Source organism: Bufo bufo, chromosome 9, assembly GCF_905171765.1.
Source record: "Bufo bufo chromosome 9, aBufBuf1.1, whole genome shotgun sequence".
In the NCBI taxonomy this organism is placed as follows: domain Eukaryota; kingdom Metazoa; phylum Chordata; class Amphibia; order Anura; family Bufonidae; genus Bufo; species Bufo bufo.
In genome coordinates this window covers 197281315-197305333 of record NC_053397.1, presented here as the reverse complement: position 1 = coordinate 197305333, position 24019 = coordinate 197281315, and the positions used below count along the sequence as shown (strand labels likewise).

The 24019-nt window shown below is 47.8% G+C and overlaps 1 protein-coding gene across 2 annotated transcripts; it reads left to right on the top strand.

The window, feature by feature from the left end:
- On the top strand, nucleotides 1–23795 carry TTC4 (tetratricopeptide repeat domain 4). Of its 2 annotated transcripts, none has more exons than XM_040407789.1 (11): nucleotides 1–92; nucleotides 5409–5531; nucleotides 6195–6300; nucleotides 7316–7477; nucleotides 8537–8614; nucleotides 9736–9860; nucleotides 10652–10738; nucleotides 13319–13536; nucleotides 20198–20282; nucleotides 22811–22893; nucleotides 23055–23795. In XM_040407789.1, exons 2-11 carry the CDS (start codon nucleotides 5427–5429, stop codon nucleotides 23155–23157), a joined length of 1152 nt encoding a protein of 383 aa, XP_040263723.1. In that variant the 5' UTR covers nucleotides 1–92; nucleotides 5409–5426; the 3' UTR covers nucleotides 23158–23795. The 2 variants fall into 2 exon arrangements, with proteins under 2 accessions (XP_040263723.1, XP_040263725.1); XM_040407791.1 differs by having other exon boundaries at nucleotides 49–105.
- Nucleotides 23796–24019: the final 224 nt, after the last annotated feature.

Genomic DNA, 24019 nt, shown 5'->3' with positions numbered 1-24019 from the left:
ATAGAGTAAACCGGAAGTGTGTACAAGACGGGAAATCAACGGAGAGCTTGCTGGAGGACTAGAGACTTCGTGGAATCAGCTGACGGTAGAAGGTGGGTTTCTTGGGCAGGTTGTGACACTGCGGAGTTGCTCGTGATTGTTACATACGGGAAGGTTATTGCTATTCACCTGTTGGGGAACTACATGTACCAGCATGTCATTACAGTGACTTGTAGTCGCTCTGATACAACTGAATAGCAGCTGCATCTTCCTGGGTTTACCACATGTTAGATATTGATGGCCTATAGGTTATCACTATACAATCAGTGGGGGTCTGATGCCCTGCCCCCTCCCCGGCTGTATATCGCAGCCACTGGAAGCATTGTGTGGGTGCCACGCTCCTAGAAGGCGCCATACACTTATGTGTGGACGGCTGATCAGTGGGTGTCGCACCTCCACCTATTTGATATCGATGACCTGTCCGAAGTCTGGGTCCAACCTTTTTCCACTTCTTTAATGACCTGTCAAATAAACGTACCCGCTGTGACACTTGTGAATTTGGCCTCCCAAAGAAAGGGGGCGCTACTCGATGTAAGATTCTTTTCTTTAGGCGCCACGCTCTCTTTTTAAAGACTCCCCCCTTTTCTTATTTTTTTTCATAGCTTCTCATGATTCTTGTGGCAATCTGTTTTTTGTTTTTGCCTGAGCACTTTCCCCCTGTTGGGTGCAACACATACAGTTACGTGGAGGGCTGCTTGTTCTAGGATAGGGGTGCTCAACCTGTTGCAAAACTACAACTCCCAGCATGCCTGGACAGCCTACAGCAGGGTACGATGGGAGTTTGAGCATCCCTGTTAATCTAGGAGATTTGCCAACTTTTCCGTAAGCTTCCAAGATATTCCCGTAGAGTTGGCAGGCATGCTTTAAACCAAATTGTGTGCCAGGGTTTAGCGCTCGGCAGCAAACAAGTAGTGTGGATGGTATTGTGTGGTATCAATGGATACCTGCGCTCCATCTGCTGTGAAACTACAACTCCCAGCATGCACACTTGCTCGGCTGTTTTTGTAACTCCCATAGAAGACAAAGCAGCATACCAATACGCCTTAGACTTTTCCCTGCTTTTCATCAGCGTAGGGCGCGCTGTGAACGGCGCAGGCAGCGCAGCGATGCTGCCTGTGCCTGCAATCACCAATAACAAGGCTCCTTACAGCAAGGAGCTTTGCTATTGGTTGGTTCAGGCAGGCACCAGAGCGATACAGCGCCCTGCAGCAGGGGAAGCTGGAAGGAGGAGGGGTTGGCTCCTGGGGGCGGCGGAAGCAAGCAGTGCTGGGCGCGCTGCGCAAGGACCCCTAGAAGCATGGTGGCGGATGAGCTGAAGACTACAGCCAGGGAGCGATGACGAGTATGACAGCGCGGCCATAAAGCCACTTTTACTCTTCTTCCCCTACAACCTGAACCACTAAGTTTTGTGAACAGACGCAGAGCGCGGGATTTCTATTAATAACCCCCTGGAAGCCAAATTCCATTAGTTCTGGGTTTACCTGGGGGTTCAGTGGAGTTGACACTGCGCTATGCCTGGACCCGATAATCGTAGTCACACCTAGCAGTGGAGATGTGGGCAGTTTTCTCGAGGCAGGGAGACAGGAGGAGAGGCTCTTGCAGATCTGTGGTTGCGCAGGACGACAGGACTACAACCCCCACAGAGCAGATTCTCTTCCTCATTCTCCATGATGCTGCAGCTCTCTAAATAATGGGCAAATATAGTAGAAGAGTCTCCAGCCTGGAGCAGTCACTGCACCAAGGCGTCACTTCCCAAGTCCAGGGCTTCTCTGCTCGGCCAGAGGGTCCATGCACAGACGCTACGCAAACGTATCCATCATCCCACTGAGTCAATGGTAAAAATTCATTCTGCCCCAACTGGTTACACCAACTCTCCCGTGACACAGAAGGGTCCTGAGCACACGGAAAAGGGTCTTCTTGATGGGGCAGTCCCTCTAGTTCTTACTATTAAAGCTGCAGGCCGGCACTGTCCTAGCAGCAGATCCTGCCCTGTGCATTACTCATATCCACCAGTCACCGAGCAAAGAAACACACCCAGTGCAGCACACGCCATGGCCACCGCATTATCACATGTAGCCAGGATCCAGCTCACATTCATGTCTGCAGCTCTGAAGGAATGATGGTGGTTGCAGTTCCCCTTCATGAATACCCACCTCTTAAGCCCCGTTCACATCACTGCTATTTATTTCTGTTGTTCTGCTCATCTAACGGAGCAGAACAACGAAAATAACGAAAGTGCTGGATCGGGTACATAAGGGTGAGTTTTTGTCATATGTTCAATGTACACAAAAAACGTATACATTAACGGACACCTCAGACAGATGCCGTACTGGGGCATCCGTCACTATGGAGTTCCATTGCAAAAAAAAATTAAAATATGCTTCGTGTACCACGTTTTTCCATCCTGCAAAGTCCAGCAAAAAAACGTATAGGCTGAAGTATGTGTGTGTGTGTGTATATATATAAAAAAATATCTTTTTTTTACACAGTGGAACTCTATGGTGACGGATGCCGCAGTATGGCATCTGTTAACATATAATCTGCAACAGAGGCTCCAGATGTGGACAAGTGCAGGCCTATGTATTATGTATTTGAATTACCGCAACTTTCAAACTCCTCCTCGGGTAAAAAATGTTTAGAGGAGTATTTTTACTCTTCCGGAAAAAATGTAGTGCGACCTCTGCTGTGAGTTGTAGTTTAAGAATAGCCGATACCTGCCTGTAAGGCTGGGTTCACACGAGCGTGTCCGGATGTGTCCCGATGTATTGCGGCAAACCCGCGCGAGTAGGAACGCAATTGCAGTCAGTTTTGACTACGATTGCGGTCCGATGTTCAGTTTTTATCGCGCGGGTGCAATGGTCCACGGTGATGGACCATGTGATTGGAGCATGTGATCTGACGTCACCACAGGTCCTTTAGCCCACAGCTAATCATTAAAGAAGTAAAGAAGAGACCGGTAACTGCGCGATCAAGAGAAGAAGGTGAGTTAATTATTTTATATTTTTTAACCCTCAATTGATCACCTACTAAGCATTCTGTTTTCAGAATGCTATTATTTTCCCTTATAACCATGGTATAAGGGGAAATAATACAGTGAATAGACTGTCACCTAGCAACCATGCCTGAAAATCGCACCGCATCTGCACTTGCTTGCGGATGCTTGCGATTTTCACGCAACCCCATTCACTTCTATGGGGCCTGCGTTGCGTGAAAAACGCAGAATATAGAGCATGCTGCGATTTTCACGCACAAGTGATGCGTGAAAATCACAGCTCATCTGAACAGCCCCATTGAAATGAATGGGTCGGGATTCAGTACGGGTGCAATGCGTTCAACTCACGCATCACATCCGCGCGAAAATCTCGCCCGTGTGAGCGCAGCCTAATACGTGATCACTGAGTGCTCTGGATGAAAAGGCTCCCGAATAAGGCATAGGAACAGGAATTTCTAAAGACTTTTTCAGTGGAAAGCCCCTTTAAATGGTTGACTAATAATCTAACACTGTTATGTCATGTGACCTTCAGACTGCTGTGAAACTACAACTCCTAGCATGCAAACGTGTTCTTCTAACTTCCATAGAAGTGAAAGGAGGATTCTGGGAGTTGTAGTTTGAGGTTGCTGATCCCTGGACTAGGTTCTGACTTTACATTATGATTGGTGAAATCCTGAGCTGGTCATGAAAGTGAAGGAACAGAGGTTACTTTCGTATTTCTCCTTCATAAGGGCACTTTCACACTAGCATTATTCTTTTCCGGTATTGAGTTCCGTTCTAGGAGCTCAATACTGGAAAAGAACTGATCAGTTTTATCCTAATGCATTCTGAATGGAGAGCAATCCGTTCAGGATGCATCAGTTCAGTCCCTCTTTCGTTTTTTGGACGGAGAAAATACCGCAGCATGCTGCAGTTTTATCTCCGGCCAAAGATACTGATCACTTGCCGGAATGCCGGATTCGGCATTAATTTACATTGAATTTTATTAGTGCCGCATCTGGCATTGTGTTCCGGCAAAACGGATCCGGCTTTCCGGTCTGCGCATGCGCAGACCTTTAAAAATGCAACAAAAAAAACTTAATACCGGATCCATTTTTCCGGATGACACCAGAGAGTCGTATCCGGTATTTCAATGCATCTGTCAGACGGATCCGCATCCGGATCCGTCTGACAAATGCCATCAGATTGCGTCTGGATTGCCAGATCCGACATGCAGTTCCGGCGACTGAACTGCTTGCCAGAATCCTCTGCCGCAAGTGCGAAAGTACCCTAACCCTGCTCCTTGCCTCTCGCTTTGCATGGAGCTCTAGGACTGCAGAGAGAATCTGGAGGAGCCACAATGCTTAAAGGGATTCTGTCATGAGATTTTAGCCCTATAAGCTAAACATATGCCCATGTCCGTACTAATAACATGAATCCTAAACTGGCCTTATTAAACCTGCTTGTGGCTCTATAAAAGAACTGTTTTTTATAACCTTTCAATCGCCTACCTAAGGTGCCCAAAGGGACGTCCGTTAATACAGGGTGCCCTGCCGTCTGGTGCCCAGCGACTCCTTCCCAGTCTTAATCGCCGCCCTCCCTGTCTACAGTGCCGCCTTCCTCATCTCAGCGCCGCCTCAGCAATCCTCCCGTCCCTCTGCCAGATTCGGCGCCTGCGCACTAGGCTCAACCTGAAATAAATGTATGGGGAGATCCCTGGATCCATGTGAGGTACAGGGCTGGTTCTAGCTTTGTTTAGAGATTGTCATGTACTATGTGATGTCTGGTTTTCTTTTGTACATTAATCATGGGTTATTCCCATCTTATCAGGTGATGCTGTATCTTTAGGATATGCTATTACTTTATAATGAGCAGAGGTCCCCTGTCACCAGATTTATTTTATTTTATTTGCTGGATGACCCCCCTTCAAGGATCATGAGGGATTCAGGTAGTTTGATGTGTAAGTAATGGAAACCAAGGTAGGAAGCCCCCTTTAAAGGGACTGTCACTGTAGATTTGTAGTGTTTAGGTACAAAGTTTTGCTTTTCTGTTGAAAGGACGCTTGCTTTCTTTTTCCTACAGTTTTTTTTGTATATATGTATGACCACCTAATAACTATCCACAGTTCTCATCACTATTGATCTGCTTTCTTTAAAAAAATAAAAAATAAATGCAAATTAAAATTGGGGGAAAACAAATAAAGTGCATTAATAAATCCTTCCAGTTGTTGGAAGATCTTTATGCAGAAAGTATCCTCCATCCTGGTGATGTATCAGTGAGTAATTACGGTGTGTGTATATATATATATATATAGCCCTCATGCAGAGGAATCAACTCGGGTCTTTGTTGTCCCTAGCGAGCAAAATGAATAAAAATCTAAACTATTCTAACATTGTAGAGCAGAGCCTGCGCTGTCATGGATCCGAAGCAACCGGAGGAAGATGAGGTCATGGACGAGTTTATGGATAAATTCCGGACGCAGAAGTACAAGGCGGCGTTTAATGAGGACAACTGGGAGGAGGTAATATTCTATTATGCCACGAAGAGAAAAAGAGAGAAAACTGTTTAGGCTACTTTCACACTCGCGTTTTGTGCGGATCCGTTCAGATAATACAACCGTCTGCATCCGTTCAGAACGGATCGTTTGTATTATCTTTAACATAGCCGAGACGGATCCGTCTTGAACACCATTGAAAGTCAATGGAGGATGGATCAGTTTTCTATTGTGCCAGATTGTTTCATAGAAAACGGATCCGTCCCCATTGACTTACATTGTAAGTCAGAACGGATCCGTTTGGCTCAGTTTCATCAGACGGACACCAAAACGCCGCAAGCAGAGTTTTGGTGTCCCCCTCCAGAGTGGAATGGAGACTGAACGGATGCATTCTGAGCGGATCCTTTTCCATTCAGAATGCATTAGGGCAAAACTCATCCGTTTTGGACCGCTTATGAGAGCCCTGAACGGATCTCACAAACGGAAAGCCAAAACGTCAGTGTGAAAGCTGCCTTACAGATGACTGTCAACCAAGAGATGGGTTTCATTTTACCCAAAAAGTCTGGTGCTATAGAGCTCTCTATTGGGGGGGGGGGGGGGGGAATTGCGTTCACCTACAGAATACCTGCTGTAGGGTAACCTCTGTGTGATTTCTTGTGATGTAACTTACATGTTCTAAATACACCATAGGAGTTTGAGAAGGTTCCCATGTTCATGAAGAAAGCTCCAGAGGAAATTGACCTGGAAAACACCCCGGAGTTGGCCTGCCTCCAGTCTATGCTCTTTGACAATGAAGGTAGTTCCATCATTGACGCCTCAATGAAGCTTGATCATTTTTAGAATTACCGTAAAACATGTTCTACTCTGTGTTGTACAGACTGTAAGAACGACGCTCTACTCGGATCGATTGGAGTCGTTCCATACTAGTATGTGAGGGCGGCGTGCTCCGCAGTTCATACAGTTGGTGCTTGCTACATCTGTGCTTTGTATTTTCTTTCCCCATCATCTTTTAAATGTTTTTTGCTGAGAATAAATAGGCACATTCTTAACTGACCCGAGATCACAGCATAAAAAATCAGTATGATGATGTGCGTTCGGGTCAGTTAAAGGGGTCGTCTCACTTCAGCAAATGGCATTTATCATGTAGACAAAGGCACTTACTAATGTATTGTGATTGTCCATATTGCTTCCTTTGCTGGCTGGATTCATTTTTTCCAGCATCCTCTAGATGCTATCAGGCCTGTTCACATTTACTGCAGCAAATTCCATCTCATTCAGAGGACAAATGACTCAATAGGACAGTTAGGCTGAGGCCACGCGGCGATCATGGCCACAACACCAGTCACTGTGTAACAGCGCAGCCATTAAACTAAATGGGGTTGCAGTGTGACTTGCAAGTTGCCATGATCCCCACCCTTAGAACTGCAGCAGCTTGAGTGTCGTGCTGCAACCCCATTCAGTTCAATGGCTGCACCGCCATGGTGTCGTAGCCAACATCGCCTTGTAGCCTCAACCTAAAACATAGGAGACATTCACTTGGAATTCTTCAGGTGATTTATGTATTATTATTATTATAAATTAAAGGGGGTTTATGAGGTTAGAAAAAAAGCACCTATTTCTTCCAGAAACAGCACCTCCCTTGTCCATGGACTATCTCTGGTATTGCAGCTTAGCCCCATTCACTTAAAGTGCTGCCAAACCAGACCACATGGACAAGAATAGCACTATGTCTTCTGATCTCATACATCCCCTTTACCATTACCAGTCATGTCACGCAACATAACTGCTTGTTGCTTGTGGTTTATTAACAGAACAAGCCAAATCCTATAAAGAAGAGGGAAATGACTACTTTAAAGAAAAGAATTACAAGAAAGCCATCACTGCTTATACAGAGGGCATCAAGAAGAACTGCAAGGATGCAGAGCTGAACGCGGTGCTGTACACAAACAGGGCAGCGGCACAGTTTTATTTAGGTGGGTGCCCATTACTGCCCAAAGTGTTTCTCTTTCTCCCAGATGCACATTTGAATTCAACCTAATGACCACAGTGAGAAAAAGATCATATTAATAGGTCTTGTCAAGTCTTCCTGCCCTTTCTCTTTCCTGAAATAAGTTGTAACTTGAGCCAGACTCATAGCCAGTGCTATGGACATGTTGCCTGACAACCCCATTGATAAAGCTGGGTTTGTTGGGCGTCCTTCCTTAGTAATAAGACTAGCAATGCTCCGCTCACAGTGGGATTGGCACTATGCCGACAATACAGGAAGAGGAAGTCGGCCTGGCACCACTCATCCCACGTGACTTCCCATTAAGCAGTATTATTCAGATTTTTTTCTAATTATAGTAAAAGGGCTCTGTCTGTTTCAGGGTTTAAATACTGATATGCCTAATAGTCAGGTTGGGAAGGCTCCCCACAGACCCCAAAAATAGGGTTGTCCGCTTCTGACAGAGTAGTGGTTGTACGTTCCTTCGTATGTCATTATCTCATATAGACTTTAATGGTGATTGCGCGGCACTGGCACCCCCATTCAAAGCAGTGGTGATGGATCTAGCAGTCAGATCCCATTGATCACACCTTAAAGGGGATGGCGCACGAACCAGGATAGATGATAAATGTATGATGGCCGATGTCCAACCGCTAGGAACCCAACCAATCAGAAGAACGGGTCGCCACGTGTGTGAAAAGAGTGCTAGGGCACATTCGTGACAACCACCCCATTCACTTATGTGGGACTGCCGGAACGCTGTAATTGTCACTTCCAGAGACTGTGGATGGAGCAGTGATCACACGTGCAGTACAACACCATTCATACAGGGACTCACGTTTTTGTGATTGTGTGGGCCTCAGCCATCAGATCCCCTACTATCAGAACCTTTTTCCCCTATCCAGATATTGTTCTTGAGCCAACCCCTTTAAAAGTATATCTTTATGGGAGTGCCCCTTTAATACTTCCAGTAACACGATTGGACTGCCATCTTGTGGTAGGTTTAGGTGATTTGTTTCTCCTAAACTAATCTGTTCTATTCTTCCAGGAAACTATCGCTCTTCTCTGAATGATGCCGTTGCTGCAAGAAAGCAGAAGCCTGACCACTTAAAGGCTGTGATTCGAGGTAATGGGCAAAATGTGTGCTAAAGATTATGTTTTGCGGATGGAGACCAAACTAACCATCATTCTAATCATCATTGTCCATTACTCTTCTTGCATAGGGTATTCATGTTTGCTGAGTTTATGGCAATTATTAGGTAAACTATTGGTTGGGATCAGTTAAGGTTTATCGGAGGGTTCAAGTTGCCTTAGATGCGCAGTTAAAGGGGTTTAGAGCTGAACCCGGACATATCCCCTTTTTTACCCAGGCAGCCCCCCTGACAGGAGCATCAGAGCAGTTCATGCTCCGATGCTTTCCTTTGCCCTTTGCTGGATCGCGCAGGGCAAGGGCTTTTTTTGGAGATCCGGTGACGTACCGGGCTCTCCGTGGGGACTGCTAGGCAGATGCTTCCGCCTAGCAGTGAGCCCAGTGACATGACCGGCACTGATGGGCGGGCTTTAGCGCTGCCCTAGCCTGTTGAATGGCTAGGGCAGTGTTAAAGCTCACCCGTCAGTGTCGCTCACGTCACTGGCAACACTGCTAGGCAGAAGCCTCCACCTAGCAGTGTGAAAATATAAACAAAACTGCTCCGAGGGGCTGGAGTGGTGAAAATGGGGATATGTCTGGGCTATGAACCTGGACAACCCCTTTAAGGCTAGTTTCACACATGCAGCACAGCAACCCGACAGGCTGTTTTAGCAAAGAACAGTCTGCTGGAGTTCTCTGGATCTGGCATAGCCCGGCAGTGATACATGCACACTGGACCCACACAATGTTTTTTGTGCTGCCAAATCCCAGCATTTATGTCGGAGAGCATCCGGATCGCCTGCGATTCCCATTACAGTTAATGTGATCAGTCGCTATCTGGCTCGGCCGGATCCACAGATCCTGCCGGATCACACTGCCACATGTGTGAATTTACCCTAATTCAGTATAATTGATAATCAGAGCTTGTACAGTGGGGTGAGCGCCTGCTCAATAGGTAGCTCTTACCTTAGGTTTTAGAAAGAGAATCTCAAGTGACAAATATTGCGTGCTAAAAATAATTCTGACAGTTTTAATTACAATATAAAATGATAGATTAAAAAAAATAGCAAACTACATTTGATGTGTTGATAAAGAAGAATTCCGATGTCCTGTTTTAGGTGCTCTGTGCTACATGGAGATTAAGAACTACCCGGACGCACTGAAGTGGTGCGATGAAGGCTTAAAGATCAGTCCAACCGAGAGGAAACTTTTAGAAACAAGGACAAAAGCAGATAAACTTCATGTAAGTAAAAAAAAAACTGGCTACTTCTGGGCTGTTGTGAACTTAGTTATCAGTTATCTAATGTGTGTCATAGTATAAGGGCTCATGCACACGAACATGCGCCGGCCTTTCTTGTGCTGCGGAGCGCAAGTTGCGGTCCACAATGCACAGGCCGTGTGGCCGCCGTCTGCAGGCACGAACCCATTCACTTGAATGGGGTCCGCAATCTGCGTCCGACGGTTCACACTGCAAAAATGTAGTGCATGCACTACTTTTTTGCGGTGCGGAGGCATGGACAGAAAACCCACCGAAGCACTCTGTAGTGTTTCCGTGGGCTTCCGATCCGTGCCTCTGTTCCGCATTACGCATTGTGGAGGCTCATAGAAGTTTATTAGTTTGTGCACAGGTAACCCCACTTTCCTGAGGAGAGTAGATCACAGTCAGTTCTCAAGTATTAAAAGGGACAAGGCCTTTTAAATATACTATATGTCTGATTGATATGGCTTTTACCAGTTAACTACCACGGATATGCATTAGATCCTTGTACTAAATTCTAGTAATACTTTAGTACCATAGTATCCATTGCTACCAACAGCTGGGGAGCCACATGCAGGGGGCCTGAAAGCTACGTGTGCCACCTGAACCAATTGACATTAGAAATTAGCAAAAAAGATCTGCCAGGGGAAGTAATACAGCAGACAACTCTTATTTGCCATAATAACAAACATGTCAGATCAGTACTGCGTCGTATGCTGGTGGGAGTTTGCCACTTGTATGGCTGATATAGAGTAAAATACTTTCTCCTTGTACAGAGGACTGCAGAACGAGACGGCAGGAAGTTGAGACAGGCAGAAAAAAAGAAGCAGGCAGAGAAAGACTCTCTTCTCCATGCAATTAAGGCAAGTATATTAGACCTATAAAGGATAAGACTATATGCACATGGGGATCATTTATCAAACTGAAAGGCCTCATGCACACAGCCATTGCCCGACCCGCAAACAGCGGGTCCGCAATATGTGGCCACTGCCCATGTGCTCTCCGCATCACGGATGCGGACTCATTCACTTAAATGGGTCCGCAATCCGGAGCTGCGGTGTGTAACGGAGGCACGGAACCCCACGGAAACACTACGGAGTGCTTCCGTGGTGTTTCTGTCCATGCCTCCGCACTGCAAAAAAATAGAACATGTCCTACTTTTTTGCAGTGCAGAGGGATCACTGACCCATTCAAGTTGATGCAAATTGCAGTCGCCAAAGCACGGAACGGCCACACAACGGCCGTGTGCATCAGGCCTAAATTAGAGGTATTTCTGGTGCACATTGCGGCGCAAAGGTCCTTTGCGCCACAATCTGCAACTTCTCCCCACTCACGCCCGGTCTAAAAAAGGGGACGCTGCGGGGAAGGGGACAGGCCCATCTCATTTACCATTTTCTATGCCTGTTTTAGACGTAGAAAATGGTTTAAATTTAAGACTGTTCGTAAGCTGTCCTACATTTAGGAAGTGGGCGGCGCCTCTACATAACTCCGGCGGATCCACCACCAGCTATAGGGGATATTAAGACCGTCGTCTAAAACGCCGGTCTTAATAAATATGCCCCATGATGCGTATTACATGCGGCTTTTCATTTGGAAAATCCACAGATTTTCCAAATCTTATGCATGCATGGAATTTGACCTGCAGTGCGTATTTTGAAATCCGCAGCATGTCAATTGTTTGTGCAGATTTCACCCTTTGCAGTGCTAAGGGTGGGATCTGCAGCAAATTTGTGTGAAATCTCCTGACAAAATTAGCAAGACCTGCAGATTTTGTTTCAGAATTGGTACAGAAATGCAGCGAAAACCTCACAAAAATGCCTACAGAAAATCTGCATTAACTAGACTGTTGTGTGTGTGTGTGTGTGTGTGTGTGTATATACACCCTAAATATTCTGAGCAGAAGCAGCACATGGACCTCCCGTTCTACTATAATGTGAATGTATTCAGGTCCACCATCTCTGTGCTCAACAAGGAGTCGGTTTCAAGCATGAGAAAGGCAGGCTTAGTATTGAGCAAAATGTTGAGTATAAAACCATTCCCCAAGACTGTGGTATAAACAGCCCATCCACATAAAGGCAACGTCCCATCAGGGTAGTCCTGGTCTACGTAGTATGTCATAGAAGGGGGTCATGCTCTATTAGCCAAATTGGAAAGCCGCTGCAAAAAGCTTCTGCTCGGGAGCATTACATGGTCACCAGTTTATTACCATGAGCACTGTGTGATGCCACATTTTCCCTCTTCCAGCAGCTTCCCCTTGTGATATCAGCTCCTCTCTAGGGGTTGCAACGTAAAAAGGTGTTGTCCTAGGAAAGTAGAACTGAGAGGGCGAGCTCTCTCCGTTTGCTTATCTGACCTCTCAGTACCTTGGCATAACACTTTGACTGTATTTTCTAGGGATCGACCGATTATCGGTTTTACCGATATTATCGGCCGATATTGAGGTTTTTGACAGTTATCAGTATCGGCATCTATTTTGCCGATATACTGATAACTTATTGGGAACACAGAACGCGCTGCTGTCAGCGCTCTCTGTGTTCCCTCAGCAGCACAGGGGAGAAGGAAGCAGTGTCTCCCTCCCCCTGTGCTGCTGCTGCCGCCAATAAGAGGAGGGAGGACAAGAGGAGGGGAGGGGCTGTGGCTGCTGCGCCACCAATGAAGATGCCTCTCTCATTCACTCATATACAGGAGGCGGGAGCTGGCTGCAGAATCACATAGCCGGCTCCCGACCTCTATGAACAGCAGCTGCGGTCCACGGTAGTTAACCCCTCAGGTGCCGCGGATCGCAGCTAACGCTCATAGAGGTCGGGAGCCGGCTATGTGATTCTGCAGCCAGCTCCCGCCTCCTGTATGTGAATGAGAGACTTATCTTCATTGGTGGCGCAGTGCACCCCCCACCCCCATCCCAATAGTAAAAACATTGGTGGCAGTGGCCACAGGATCCCCTCTCCCCTGCTCCTCTGATCGGAGCCCCAGCAGTGTAAGCCTGGGGCTCCGATCGGTTACCATGGCAGCCAGGACGCTACTGAAGCCCTGGCTGCCATGTTCAGCTCCCTGCTGCTGTGTGCACAAAGCACAGAGCAGCAGGGACAGTGTGAGCTCCTATTCTCCCTGATAGAGATCTATCAGGGTGAATAGGACAAGGGTTCTAGTGCCTAAGGGGGCTAAAAGTTAGTAAAAAAAAAAACACAAAAATATTAAGTATAAATGAAAAAGATTTACAAAAAAAAAAATAATACACGTTAACAATAAACATATTAATTTTCAGCAGATTTGTGTAGGAAAAATTTTTTTTTCTCAAAAATACAAATACCCAGAATATCGGTATAAATTATCGGTATCGGCCCTAAAAAATCAATATCGGTCAATCCCTAGTATTTTCCTCTTCTCCTCTACTTGACTGACCATAACCTGTATTGATCACGATTACTCAACCTTTACTATAGGATCGAGGAATAAAATTACTTGAACAAAGTAAGAAGAAAGACGACGGTGAAGAGGAGGAGACATTGGGGGCATTGCACAATGGTATCTCCTGTTGTGAAAATGTAACTGGAGCACAAGTCTTTTTAGATGAAAATGGACGGCTTCATTGGCCTGTGCTGTTCATTTACCCGGAACACAGTCAGACAGACTTCATCTCTGCATTTCATGAAGACTCCAGGTAGAAGATACCTTTAGTATTACATATTGGGTTGACTTTGAATTGATTACAGAAATAATAAAGAGGTCAAGCAGATGTAGCCGAGCTAAAATGGACTCTGAGAACACATGTCACAGTCTCTGTTATCTCGTGACAAAATCCATTGAAAATGTAGTTAACTTTTTTTTTTACATTCTTTACTTAATGCATTAACCATCAAATTTAGCTCTGCTGCATCTGTACAGGCATCTGTGTGTCCGCAGGAAAAGTGCTGGGATGTTGAAATTTACGGCAGGTTATTGTTAGAGGATTCCTGAAATTTAAGGGCATCTGTCAGCAGATTTGTCCCTATGACACTGGCTGACCTGTTTCTGTTGGCAGCTGAAGGCGTCTGTGTTGGTCCCATGTTCATATGTGCCCGCATTGCTGAGAAAAGTGATGTTTTAATATATGCAGATAATCCTCTAGGAGCAACAGGGCGGTGTAAACGTGATCACACCTGGCCCTAACAAAGTGCAGAGGGTGCGGCAGTTGCAGAGAGAGCAGAGCCTCTAGGTGTAACAGCAACGCCCCCGTTGCTCCGAGAGGCTCATTTGCATATATCAAAACATACATTTTCTCAGCAATACAGGCACATGTGAACATGGGAGCAACACAGATGCTTTAAGCTCTCAAGCGCACGTGCAACAGGGCAGCCAGTTTCATGGGTACAAATCTGCTGACAGATGCCCTTTAAAGGGCTTGTCCAAGAGCTTAAGTAATTCAAGTAACTGCAGGAAAAGTTTTAAAATCCAAAAACAGACATTACCTATCGGTTAAATCCCTGCTGCTTCAGCGCTAATGCTCCTGTTTCCCTGCAGCAGTGACATACCTTACATCCACTTGAGCGCTGCAGCCAATCGCTGGCCTTTGTGGTCACATGTGCTAGCATTACCACGGAGGCCAATGATTGATTTAATTGGTCAAGTGGATGTAAGGCATGCCGTTGCTCCTGGAAAATTAAACATGGTCAGGAACCAACAGAGCATCAATGCTGGAGCAGCATGAGAATTAAAGGGGTTATCCCACTAACAATACTTTTCTCCGATCCACGGGATAGGAAATGAACATCTGATAATAGCATGTGATCATTGCTGTCTCAGCAGATGTTTAATGGGAAGATGAAACTGTCGGGCCCATTCACACAACCGTATTTTCTCGCCCAGTTTCCTTGGGGGACACAGAAGACCTTGGGTATAGCTCATCTCCATAGGAGGCGTGACACTAAGTGAAGACTGTTAAGCCCCTCCTCCACAGCTATACCCTCAGCCTGGAGAGAGAGACTGACAGTTTTTGCTTAGTGTCCAAGGAGGCCAGACCTCCCTGCTCTGCAGGGCTGTTTTTCTCCTTGTTTAAATTTTGATTTTTACTTTTTTCTTTTCTTTTTGTTCCAGACCATCAGGGATAACAGAGACGCACTAGACCTCTCTGTTCTCCCGGGGTTGAGCTGCGCCAGTGCCAGTCACCCGCACTGCTGCCTCCCGCACAGAAGGCAAGGTGGATCAGGGCAGCCCAGCTCCCCTACATCCCGCCAGCGCAAGGGTCGCCCGCACGCCAAGTCCCTCTTCCAGCGTCCTGCCACTACGGTGCCAGTAGCTGAAGGGGCGACCCTGCTGGAATGGACCGAGGGTGAAGACTGCTATGGTGAGAGAGTGGCTTCTCCAGCCCTGTCTCTCAGGTGCCCCTATATGGTGGCTCCCCTTTAGCCTCAGAGAGGCTGTGCTTAAAAAAAAAAAATATAATAATAATAATAAAATAAATAATAATAGATCACTGATTTCTATTGGACTGCGCAGGACGCTGCAGCCTCATCAGTAGTGCTGCATGTCTGCATGACCTCTTTCCACAGGCGGCATGTTGTTGCGCTCCCAGCCTGCGTCGCTGCTAGGGCATTTCCCCTTTTAGGCGGTTTTCTTGCCTCTTCCAGGATACGGCGCTGGCCAAGTGCATGCGGCCCTTCCGTAGGCAGCATTCATCATCTCTCCAGTTATGGTGCCTGCCAGGTGCATCCCCCCCCCCTCCTAGGCGGGATACAGCACTCTCCCTGGCTGCCGGCTGGCCATGTGCATGACCCCCTTCTTAGGCGGAATACTGCACCTTCACCGGATACGGTGCTGGCCATGTGCACGACCCCCTTCCATAAGCGGAACGCTGCACTCTCTCTGGATTCGCTGCCGGCCATGTGCGTGACCCCCTTCCATGGGCGGAACGCAGCACTCACTGGATTCGCTGCCGGCCATGTGCGTGACCCCCTTCTCTAGGCGGAACGCTGCACTCTCACTGGATTCACTTCCGGCCATGTGCGTGACCCCCTTCCATGGGCGGAACGCAGCACTCTCACTGGATCTGTTGCCGATCATGTGCATGACCCCCTTTTTTAGGCGGAATACTGCACTCTCACCAGATACGGTACTGGCTATGTGCACGACCCCCTTCCATAGGCGGAATGCTGCACTCTCACTGATGTGCTATGATGTACTTGTGTACTATGTTACTATGCTGCACTCTCACTGGTTTCGCTGCCGGCCATTTCATAGGTGGTATGCTGCACTCTCATTGGATTCCCTGCCGGCCTTGGGTATGCCTCCTTCCCTCAGGCAGCATACATACATCCCTCTGTCTGTGGTTGTTTCCTCCCAGGTACGTTGCTGGCCATGTGCATGTACCCCATACATGGCAGGGTGCTTGCACTCTCGCTGGATCCGCTGTCGGCCATATGCATGACCCCTCTTCCGTGGGCGGTGTACGCACTCTCGCTGGATTCGCTGCCTGCCAGGGGCATGCCTTCCTTCCTCAGGCGACATACACACATTCTTACTGACTGTGTTTGTCTCTCGCCAGTACGTTGCTGGCCATGTGTATGACTCCCATACATGGCTGGGTGCTCGCACTCTCCCTGGATGAGATGCTGGCCATGTGCTTTACCCCCCTTTTTTCTGGGCGGCATGCTACACTCTCACCGGATACATTGCTGGCCATGAGAATGGCCCTCTAACATGGGTGGAACGCTTGCACTTCCATTGGATACGGTGCTGGCCTTGTGCGTGACCACCCCTCATTTCAAGGGCAGAATTTGGCACGCTCATGGGATTCACGGCTGTCCTTGTATGGCTGTGCTGGACTTGTACATGTCCCCCTTCATTGGCAGAGTAGTGGCACTCTCGCTGAGTTCAGTGTTGGGTGTATTATTGCACACTCACTTAATGCTAGGATACCCCTGTGCATGTTCCCCTTTCACTAGGTGGACCTCCTGCGTTCCTGCTGGATTATAGAGTATGTCCTGCTTCTCTGAAGTAGGTACGGCCTTAGGCATCACTCCCTTTTGGGACCGGCCTTTGCACTCTTGCCGACTGCAGTTGGCCAGGTACAATTTCCCCCCTTTCGGGGCGGACTGATTGCGTTCCATCGCATGCTATACTAGGTTGGTGCATAACTCCCTTTCAGGTTGCACTTTGCAATTCCGTACATGCTGTGGCACTCTGGGGCGAGCCCCCCTTTTTCTAGATGGGTTGGCCTTCTCGCTGCGTACGGGGCTGCTCGTACGTATGCCTCACCTGCTTCCTGCGGCATACTTTTGTTTTCTTGGGATACGATGCTTGCCGCAAGCCTTGCACTCGTCTCTAAGGAGTTCATTCTGTCCCGGACGGGCTCTACTTGCTCTCTGCTGCACCGAGCTGGGTGGTACTCATTCATTTAGTTGGCCTTTCATCCCAGGGAATGTTCGTGGGTCCTAGATGCATGCCCATTCGTCCTTCCGCGGTATTGCTTCCCTGCGCTAGTGGTCACATGGTCGAGAGTGCTGTTGTCTGCAGCGCCTCTCGAATTCTTTGTTGGCTCTGGCAGGACTGCGGTTCCCTTGCCTGCTGCAATTTCCTCCTCTTCGGATGCAGTGTGGTATGAGTCCTTCCTCTTGGCGCCTCTACGCTTCTGTCTGATCTGCTACCAGGTTCGGGCCGCTCTTCTCGGGAAGGTCACCCAACTTCTCTTGGGTGCTCGATTACCCAGGTCCGGAGGACCTCCGCCTTGGGTTCTTCAGGGTATTCGCCTTCTGCGAGGCAGTGAACCGGGCGTCTCACAGTGTAGCGGGTTCCGCTTTTGAGCTGTCCTATGGCTTCCCTGTTGCCCACTCCTCCTCCTTTCGGTTAGAGGGTGTTAGGCCGGCCTCTGTCTCGACTACCTTATATCGCCGGCTTTGTTTGGCTCCCGCTCGGTACAGATCACTCTGATGTGGCTTCCCGCCAGACTTCAGAGGCTGTTCTTTCACTGTCCTCCCCTCTGGGGAGAGCATGGTTGTTCATGTGGATGGTTCCGGTGTTCCTTTTGGACTCGTACTGTCTCCCTTGTTCACACTGGCTGTATTAGCTGTGCCTATTTACCGAGTCTACCGCGTTCTGTCCTCCCGCTGAGTGCAGATTGCGTGGTCCATTCTAAGACAATGGTCCTGCTGTAGACTTACCTTCTCGGTAACTTGGGGGGACTACCTTTCGGTCCAGATTGTCCTTTGATCTCCCACACCGGGACTGTACAACGTGGTTACTTCAGCATGGACTTTAGCCTGTCTTGTCCTGGCATCTGGCGGATCCTTTGGTTTCTTTCCGTCTGTCCTTCTGCTCCCCCACTCGGGTGGATACGGGACAACGTTGCTCGAGGGCCGACGGGACTAGTTTTGTCGACCCTTCTGCCCGTGTTACTGGTCTTTGCCTGATCACATTGGGTTTTCGCCCGCTTGCCAGGCGACTCCAGCGGGTTCGCTACTGTCCGCTCCTGGCTGTGTTTCGTCCAGGATCTGTCGTAAGACTTAGGGTTTTTTGTCTGGGGTTCTGTGGGAAGCTGTGCATTCCCCACTCTGAATTTCTCTCCCCATGGTTCTGTCTTTTTTCCAGTCCGGCCTGGACCTGGGACTGGGACTCCTTTACTTGAGGTGTCAAGTGTCGGCGCTGTTCTTCCTCTTCCAGCGTTCCCCGGCCCTCTGGGCCTGTCAAGTCCTTCTTCCTCGGAGTGGCTCTTTGGTTCCTCTGTACTGTCCTTCGGTACCGCCCTGGGGACTATATTCTGAGCTCTCGGCGCTCCAATCTTGTCCTTGGAGCCGTTACAGAAGTTCTCTCTACCCCTTCTGTCCTGTACGGTTGTGTTTCCGTATCAGTCGTGTCTCTGACGGGTGCCTGAATGGCCCCTTTTTTGTTACGAGCCTTCTGTCTTTTCCAGGACAGGGCTGTTCTACATCCCGTTTCTTCCTTCCTTCCTTCTGAAGGTGGTGTTTGCCTTTCACTTCAACACTTCACCTATTTGGACGTTGTTTGGGCCTTGCCGTTTTTACTTGGAGATCTCCGACTCTTGTCGACGTTCGGCCTCTTGGGTTTCCAGGAGGTCTGTGCATAGGGTTGACGGACTCCAGGGTGGTTTTCCTCCGCTTGATCAGATTGGCTATTGCTGAGGTTACCGCACCAAGGGCAGGATTCTGTCTTTGGTGTCACCGTTCATTTCACCAGAGCGGTCGGTGCCTCCTGGGCCGGAGGCATTGGGCTTCGGCCATGCTTTTGGGCAAGGCGGCCACTGGTCTTCCTTGCACTCCTTACCGAGTTCTACAGGGTGCATACTCTGACTTTGGCAGATGCTGCCTTGGCCCGCCTGGGTCTGCAGGCGGCGGTTCATTGATGCCTTCGGGTGCTTCACCTTGGAGCTGTGGTCCCTCCCCTTTTGGACTGCTTTTGAACGTCCCAAGGTCTTCTGTGTCCCCCAAGGAAACTGGGCGAGAAAACGAGATTTTTGTATAACTTACCAGTAAAATCTCTTTCTCGCTCTTTCCTTGGGGGACACAGCACCCACCCATTCATTGTTTTTTCTCTGTACGGTTTCTGAGTTTTTGTTACCCGTTGGGTAGTTGGCTTGTTGGTTCCTTGATGGACTTTGCCTTTTCTCACTACTTGGACACGCAACTGGCTGCCTCTCTCTCCAGGCTGAGGGTATAGCTGTGGAGGAGGGGCTTAACAGTCTTCACTTAGTGTCACGCCTCCTATGGAGATGAGCTATACCCAAGGTCTTCTGTGTCCCCCAAGGAAAGAGCGAGAAAGAGATTTTACTGGTAAGTTATACAAAAATCTCGTTTTTCTTTCCGCATCCGTTCTGCATTTTGGCATATCAGATGCAGACCCATTCATTTCTATGGGACTGCAAAATCCACTGATAGCACACTGTGTAATATCCGCTTCTGTATGTCCACATAAAAGATAGAACATGTCCTATACTTGTCCTCTAAATGCGGTCCGTGGCCCCATTCAAGTCTATGGTTCTGCAAAAGTGCGGATTGCACATGTAATGTGTAATCCGTGTTTTGCGGATCCAACTTTAATGCCCTGTCATGTCACCTTTTGAATCTTTATTGTTTGCGGATCCGCAAAATAAGGAAGACATACGGAAATATGTATTTCGTATTTTGCGGACATGCGGAAGATTTTGCTGAACTACTGATAGTTCAGCAAATAACATACGGACGTCTGAATGAGCCTTTCAGTGTGATGTGTCTGACTTTGTAATAACTGGGTAATGTGATCAGTGATCCCATATTTAGATATTGGGGTATGGGATAATCTACTTGGTTGTCATGTTCCTGCTTTTAACATTATTCTTTTTTATTTTATGTTAGATTTATAGATCATCTGATTGAAATGTTCTCACAAGATTTGCCCCCATGGGATACAGACCAAAAATACTTTGCTCACAATCTAGAGGTCAGTGCTATAAAGACAGTCAGTCCAGCCATTACTTCTGTCACTGGTTGCCTAATTCGCAGACATTGTAAGGTGTAATACACTGCTCAAAAAAAAAAAGGGAACACTTAAACAACACAATGTAACTCCAAGTCAATCACACTTCTGTGAAATCAAACTGTCCACTTAGGAAGCAACACTGAGTGACAATCAATTTCACATGCTGTTGTGCAAATGGGATAGACAACAGGTGGAAATTATAGGCAATTAGCAAGACACCCCCAATAAAGGAGTGGTTCTGCAGGTGGTGACCACAGACCACTTCTCAGTTCCTATGCTTCCTGGCTGATGTTTTGGTAACTTTTGAATGCTGGCGGTGCTTTCACTCTAGTGGTAGCATGAGACGGAGTCTACAACCCACACAAGTGGCTCAGGTAGTGCAGCCTATCCAGGATGGCACATCAATGCGAGCTGTGGCAAGAAGGTTTTCTGTGTCTGTCAGCGTAGTGTCCAGAGCATGGAGGCGCTACCAGGAGACAGGCCAGTACATCAGGAGACGTGGAGGAGGCCGTAGGAGGGCAACAACCCAGCAGCAGGACTGCTACCTCTGCCTTTGTGCAAGGAGGAACAGGAGGAGCACTGCCAGAGCCCTGCAAAATGACCTCCAGCAGGCCACAAATGTGCATGTGTCTGCTCAAACGGTCAGAAACAGACTCCATGAGGGTGATATGAGGGCCCGACGTCCACAGGTGGGGGTTGTGCTTACAGCCCAACACCGTGCAGGACGTTTGGCATTTGCCAGAGAACACCAAGATTGGCAAATTCGCCACTGGCGCCCTGTGCTCTTCACAGATGAAAGCAGGTTCACACTGAGCACATGTGACAGACGTGACAGAGTCTGGAGACACCGTGGAGAACGTTCTGCTGCCTGCAACATCCTCCAGCATGACCGGTTTGGCATTGGGTCAGTAATGGTGTGGGGTGGCATTTCTTTGGAGGGCCGCACAGCCCTCCATGTGCTCGCCAGAGGTAGCCTGACTGCCATTAGGTACCGAGATGAGATCCTCAGACCCCTTGTGAGACCATATGCTGGTGCGGTTGGCCCTGGGTTCCTCCTAATGCAAGACAATGCTAGACCTTATGTGGCTGGAGTGTGTCAGCAGTTCCTGCAAGACGAAGGCATTGATGCTATGGACTGGCCCACCGTTCCCCAGACCTGAATCCAATTGATCACATCTGGGACATCATGTCTCGCTCTATCCACCAACGTCACGTTGCACCACAGACTGTCCAGGAGTTGTCAGATGCTTTAGTCCAGGTCTGGGAGGAGATCCCTCAGGAGACCGTCTGCCACCTCATCAGGAGCATGCACAGGCGTTGTAGGGAGGTCATACAGGCACGTGGAGGCCACACACACTACTGAGCCTCATTTTGACTTGTTTTTCCACTTTAAGGCTACTTTCACACTAGCGTTCGGGGCTCCGCTTGTGAGTTCCGTTTGAAGGCTCTCACAAGTGGCCCCGAACGGATCCGTCCAGCCCTAATGCATTCTGAGTGGATGCGGATCCGCTCAGAATGCATCAGTTTGGCACCGTTTGTCCTCCGCTCCGTTCAGCAGGCGGACCCCTGAACGCAGCTTGCAGCGTTCGGGTGTCCGCCTGGCCGTGCGGAGGCAAACGGATCCGTCCAGACTTACAATGTAAGTCAATGGGGACGGATCCGTTTGAAGTTGACACAATATGGCTCAATTTTCAAACAGATCCGTCCCCCATTGACTTTCAATGTAAAGTCAAAACGGATCCGTTTGCATTATCATGAGAAAAAAAATAAAAAATGTTTTTTTTTTTGTTTTTTTTTTGTTCATGGCAATGCAAACGGATCCGTTCTGAACGGATCTAAGCGTTTGCATTATAGGTGCGGATCCGCACCTAACGCAGGTGTGAAAGTAGCCTAATTTTGAGTGTGACTCCAAATCCAGACCTCCATGGGTTGAAAAATTTGATTTCCATTTTTTTATTTTTGTCTGATTTTATTGTCATTCAACTATGTAAAGAACAAAGTATTTCAGAAGAATATTTAATTAACTCAGATCTAGGATGTGTTATTTTTGTGTTCCCTTTATTTTTTGGAGCAGTGTATAAAGTGAGGTTTAGATTTTACAGAGGTGGAAAACTAGTAACAAATTTCAGGTTGCCATTAATGCTATTAAAGGGATTGTTCTGTTCATAAAACCATATCTGAAAGAGTAACAGAATACATGGTGTTCCTCCATTCAGGAAACTCACCACTAGGGGGTGCGCAGTGCATCGAAATGTATACAGTTGTCATTAAACTCAATGGAAGCTGTAACATCTCTTTGTACTGAGCTCCTACTAATGGTGCACCGTGGAAAAATGCATTGGATCTATGATGGGAATGGGAGAAGTTTAGCCCAGGCCTCATATCAGTGGTGTGGTCCATGGTAAGCACCCTACTGTAGATATGCCAGTGCAGGGAAAATGTCGACAGCTCTCCTATATCTCTGATCAATCTCTTGTCGCACTGGGCAGATCTTCTTCGAGGATGAAAAATCGCAGTTCTTTTACCAGGTGAACCCAGAGAGCACATTACTCCAGGTCATGCAGCATGGCAGGTGAGCATTCAGCCGTAGAACAAAACAACTTCAATTTGGCAAAGGATGATGAGTGTTATAGTCATTTTAAAAACAGGAAGATGTTGACTGTCTATAATACACTTTCATCCAGCTCCGACTATTGCTTTACTGTGAGATATCCCTTTTCTTTCTTTTCTTAGGTTTTTTGTGAAAGCCGGGACCCCATCCTTCCTCATTTCTGTGAAGCAATCCCCCTTCTGCAAAAAGTATTTTTCAGACAAAAAACTTCACAGGATACGGTGATTCTGTAAGGATGTCTGAACTTTGAACAGCGACATAATGTCATGTCAACCTGAGAGGAGGATGTGATGCAGATTCTATATTGTTACTGGAGGCCTCGGCACCATATTCAGTCCTCTCTGAATCCACGACAAAAGCGCAGCAGTAAAATCAGGATACCCCTGGGGTTAAAGGGCTTGTCGGGAATTTGGGAAAACAGGACTTTGTTCATCCAAAAACAACGCTACGTCTGCCCATAGGTTAAGGCTGGTATTGCAGTTGAGCCTTATTCACTTCAAGACCCGTCTGCTTTGGCTCATAAAATAGGAGACCCCACTCTATGATATCCTTATGACCAAAGGGTATAGAAGGGGAGACAACTCCTTCAATCACCAGACATCAACATGTCCTCACTTCTGTTAGACCTTTCCATTAAATGGAGTGTGTCACCAGGGAGTTCACGGTTACACCAGGCACCATGCCTTTCACTTAAAGCCCCTTTAGACGGAACAATTCATCAGGCGACTGTCAGGAAGGAATCGTATGTGGAGGAGCGATTGGTAATGCCATTGCTCGTCCCCATATTGAATCGTTGTTTACACAGCACCGATCTGCTGCTGCCGGCAAAAAAGTATTTTTGTGACTGCGTGAATTATGAGATTATAAGGCTACTTTCACACTTGCGGCAGTGTGATCCGGTGGGCAGTTCCGTCGTCGGAACTGCCCGCCGGATCCGCCGATCTGCCGCTGACTGAAAGCATTTGTGAGACGGATCCGGGTGCGGATCCGTCCCACAAATGCATTGCAAGGATGGATCCGTCTCTCCGCTTGTCATGCGGACCGACGGATCCGTCTTGTACATTTTTTCACATTTTTACCGATCTGT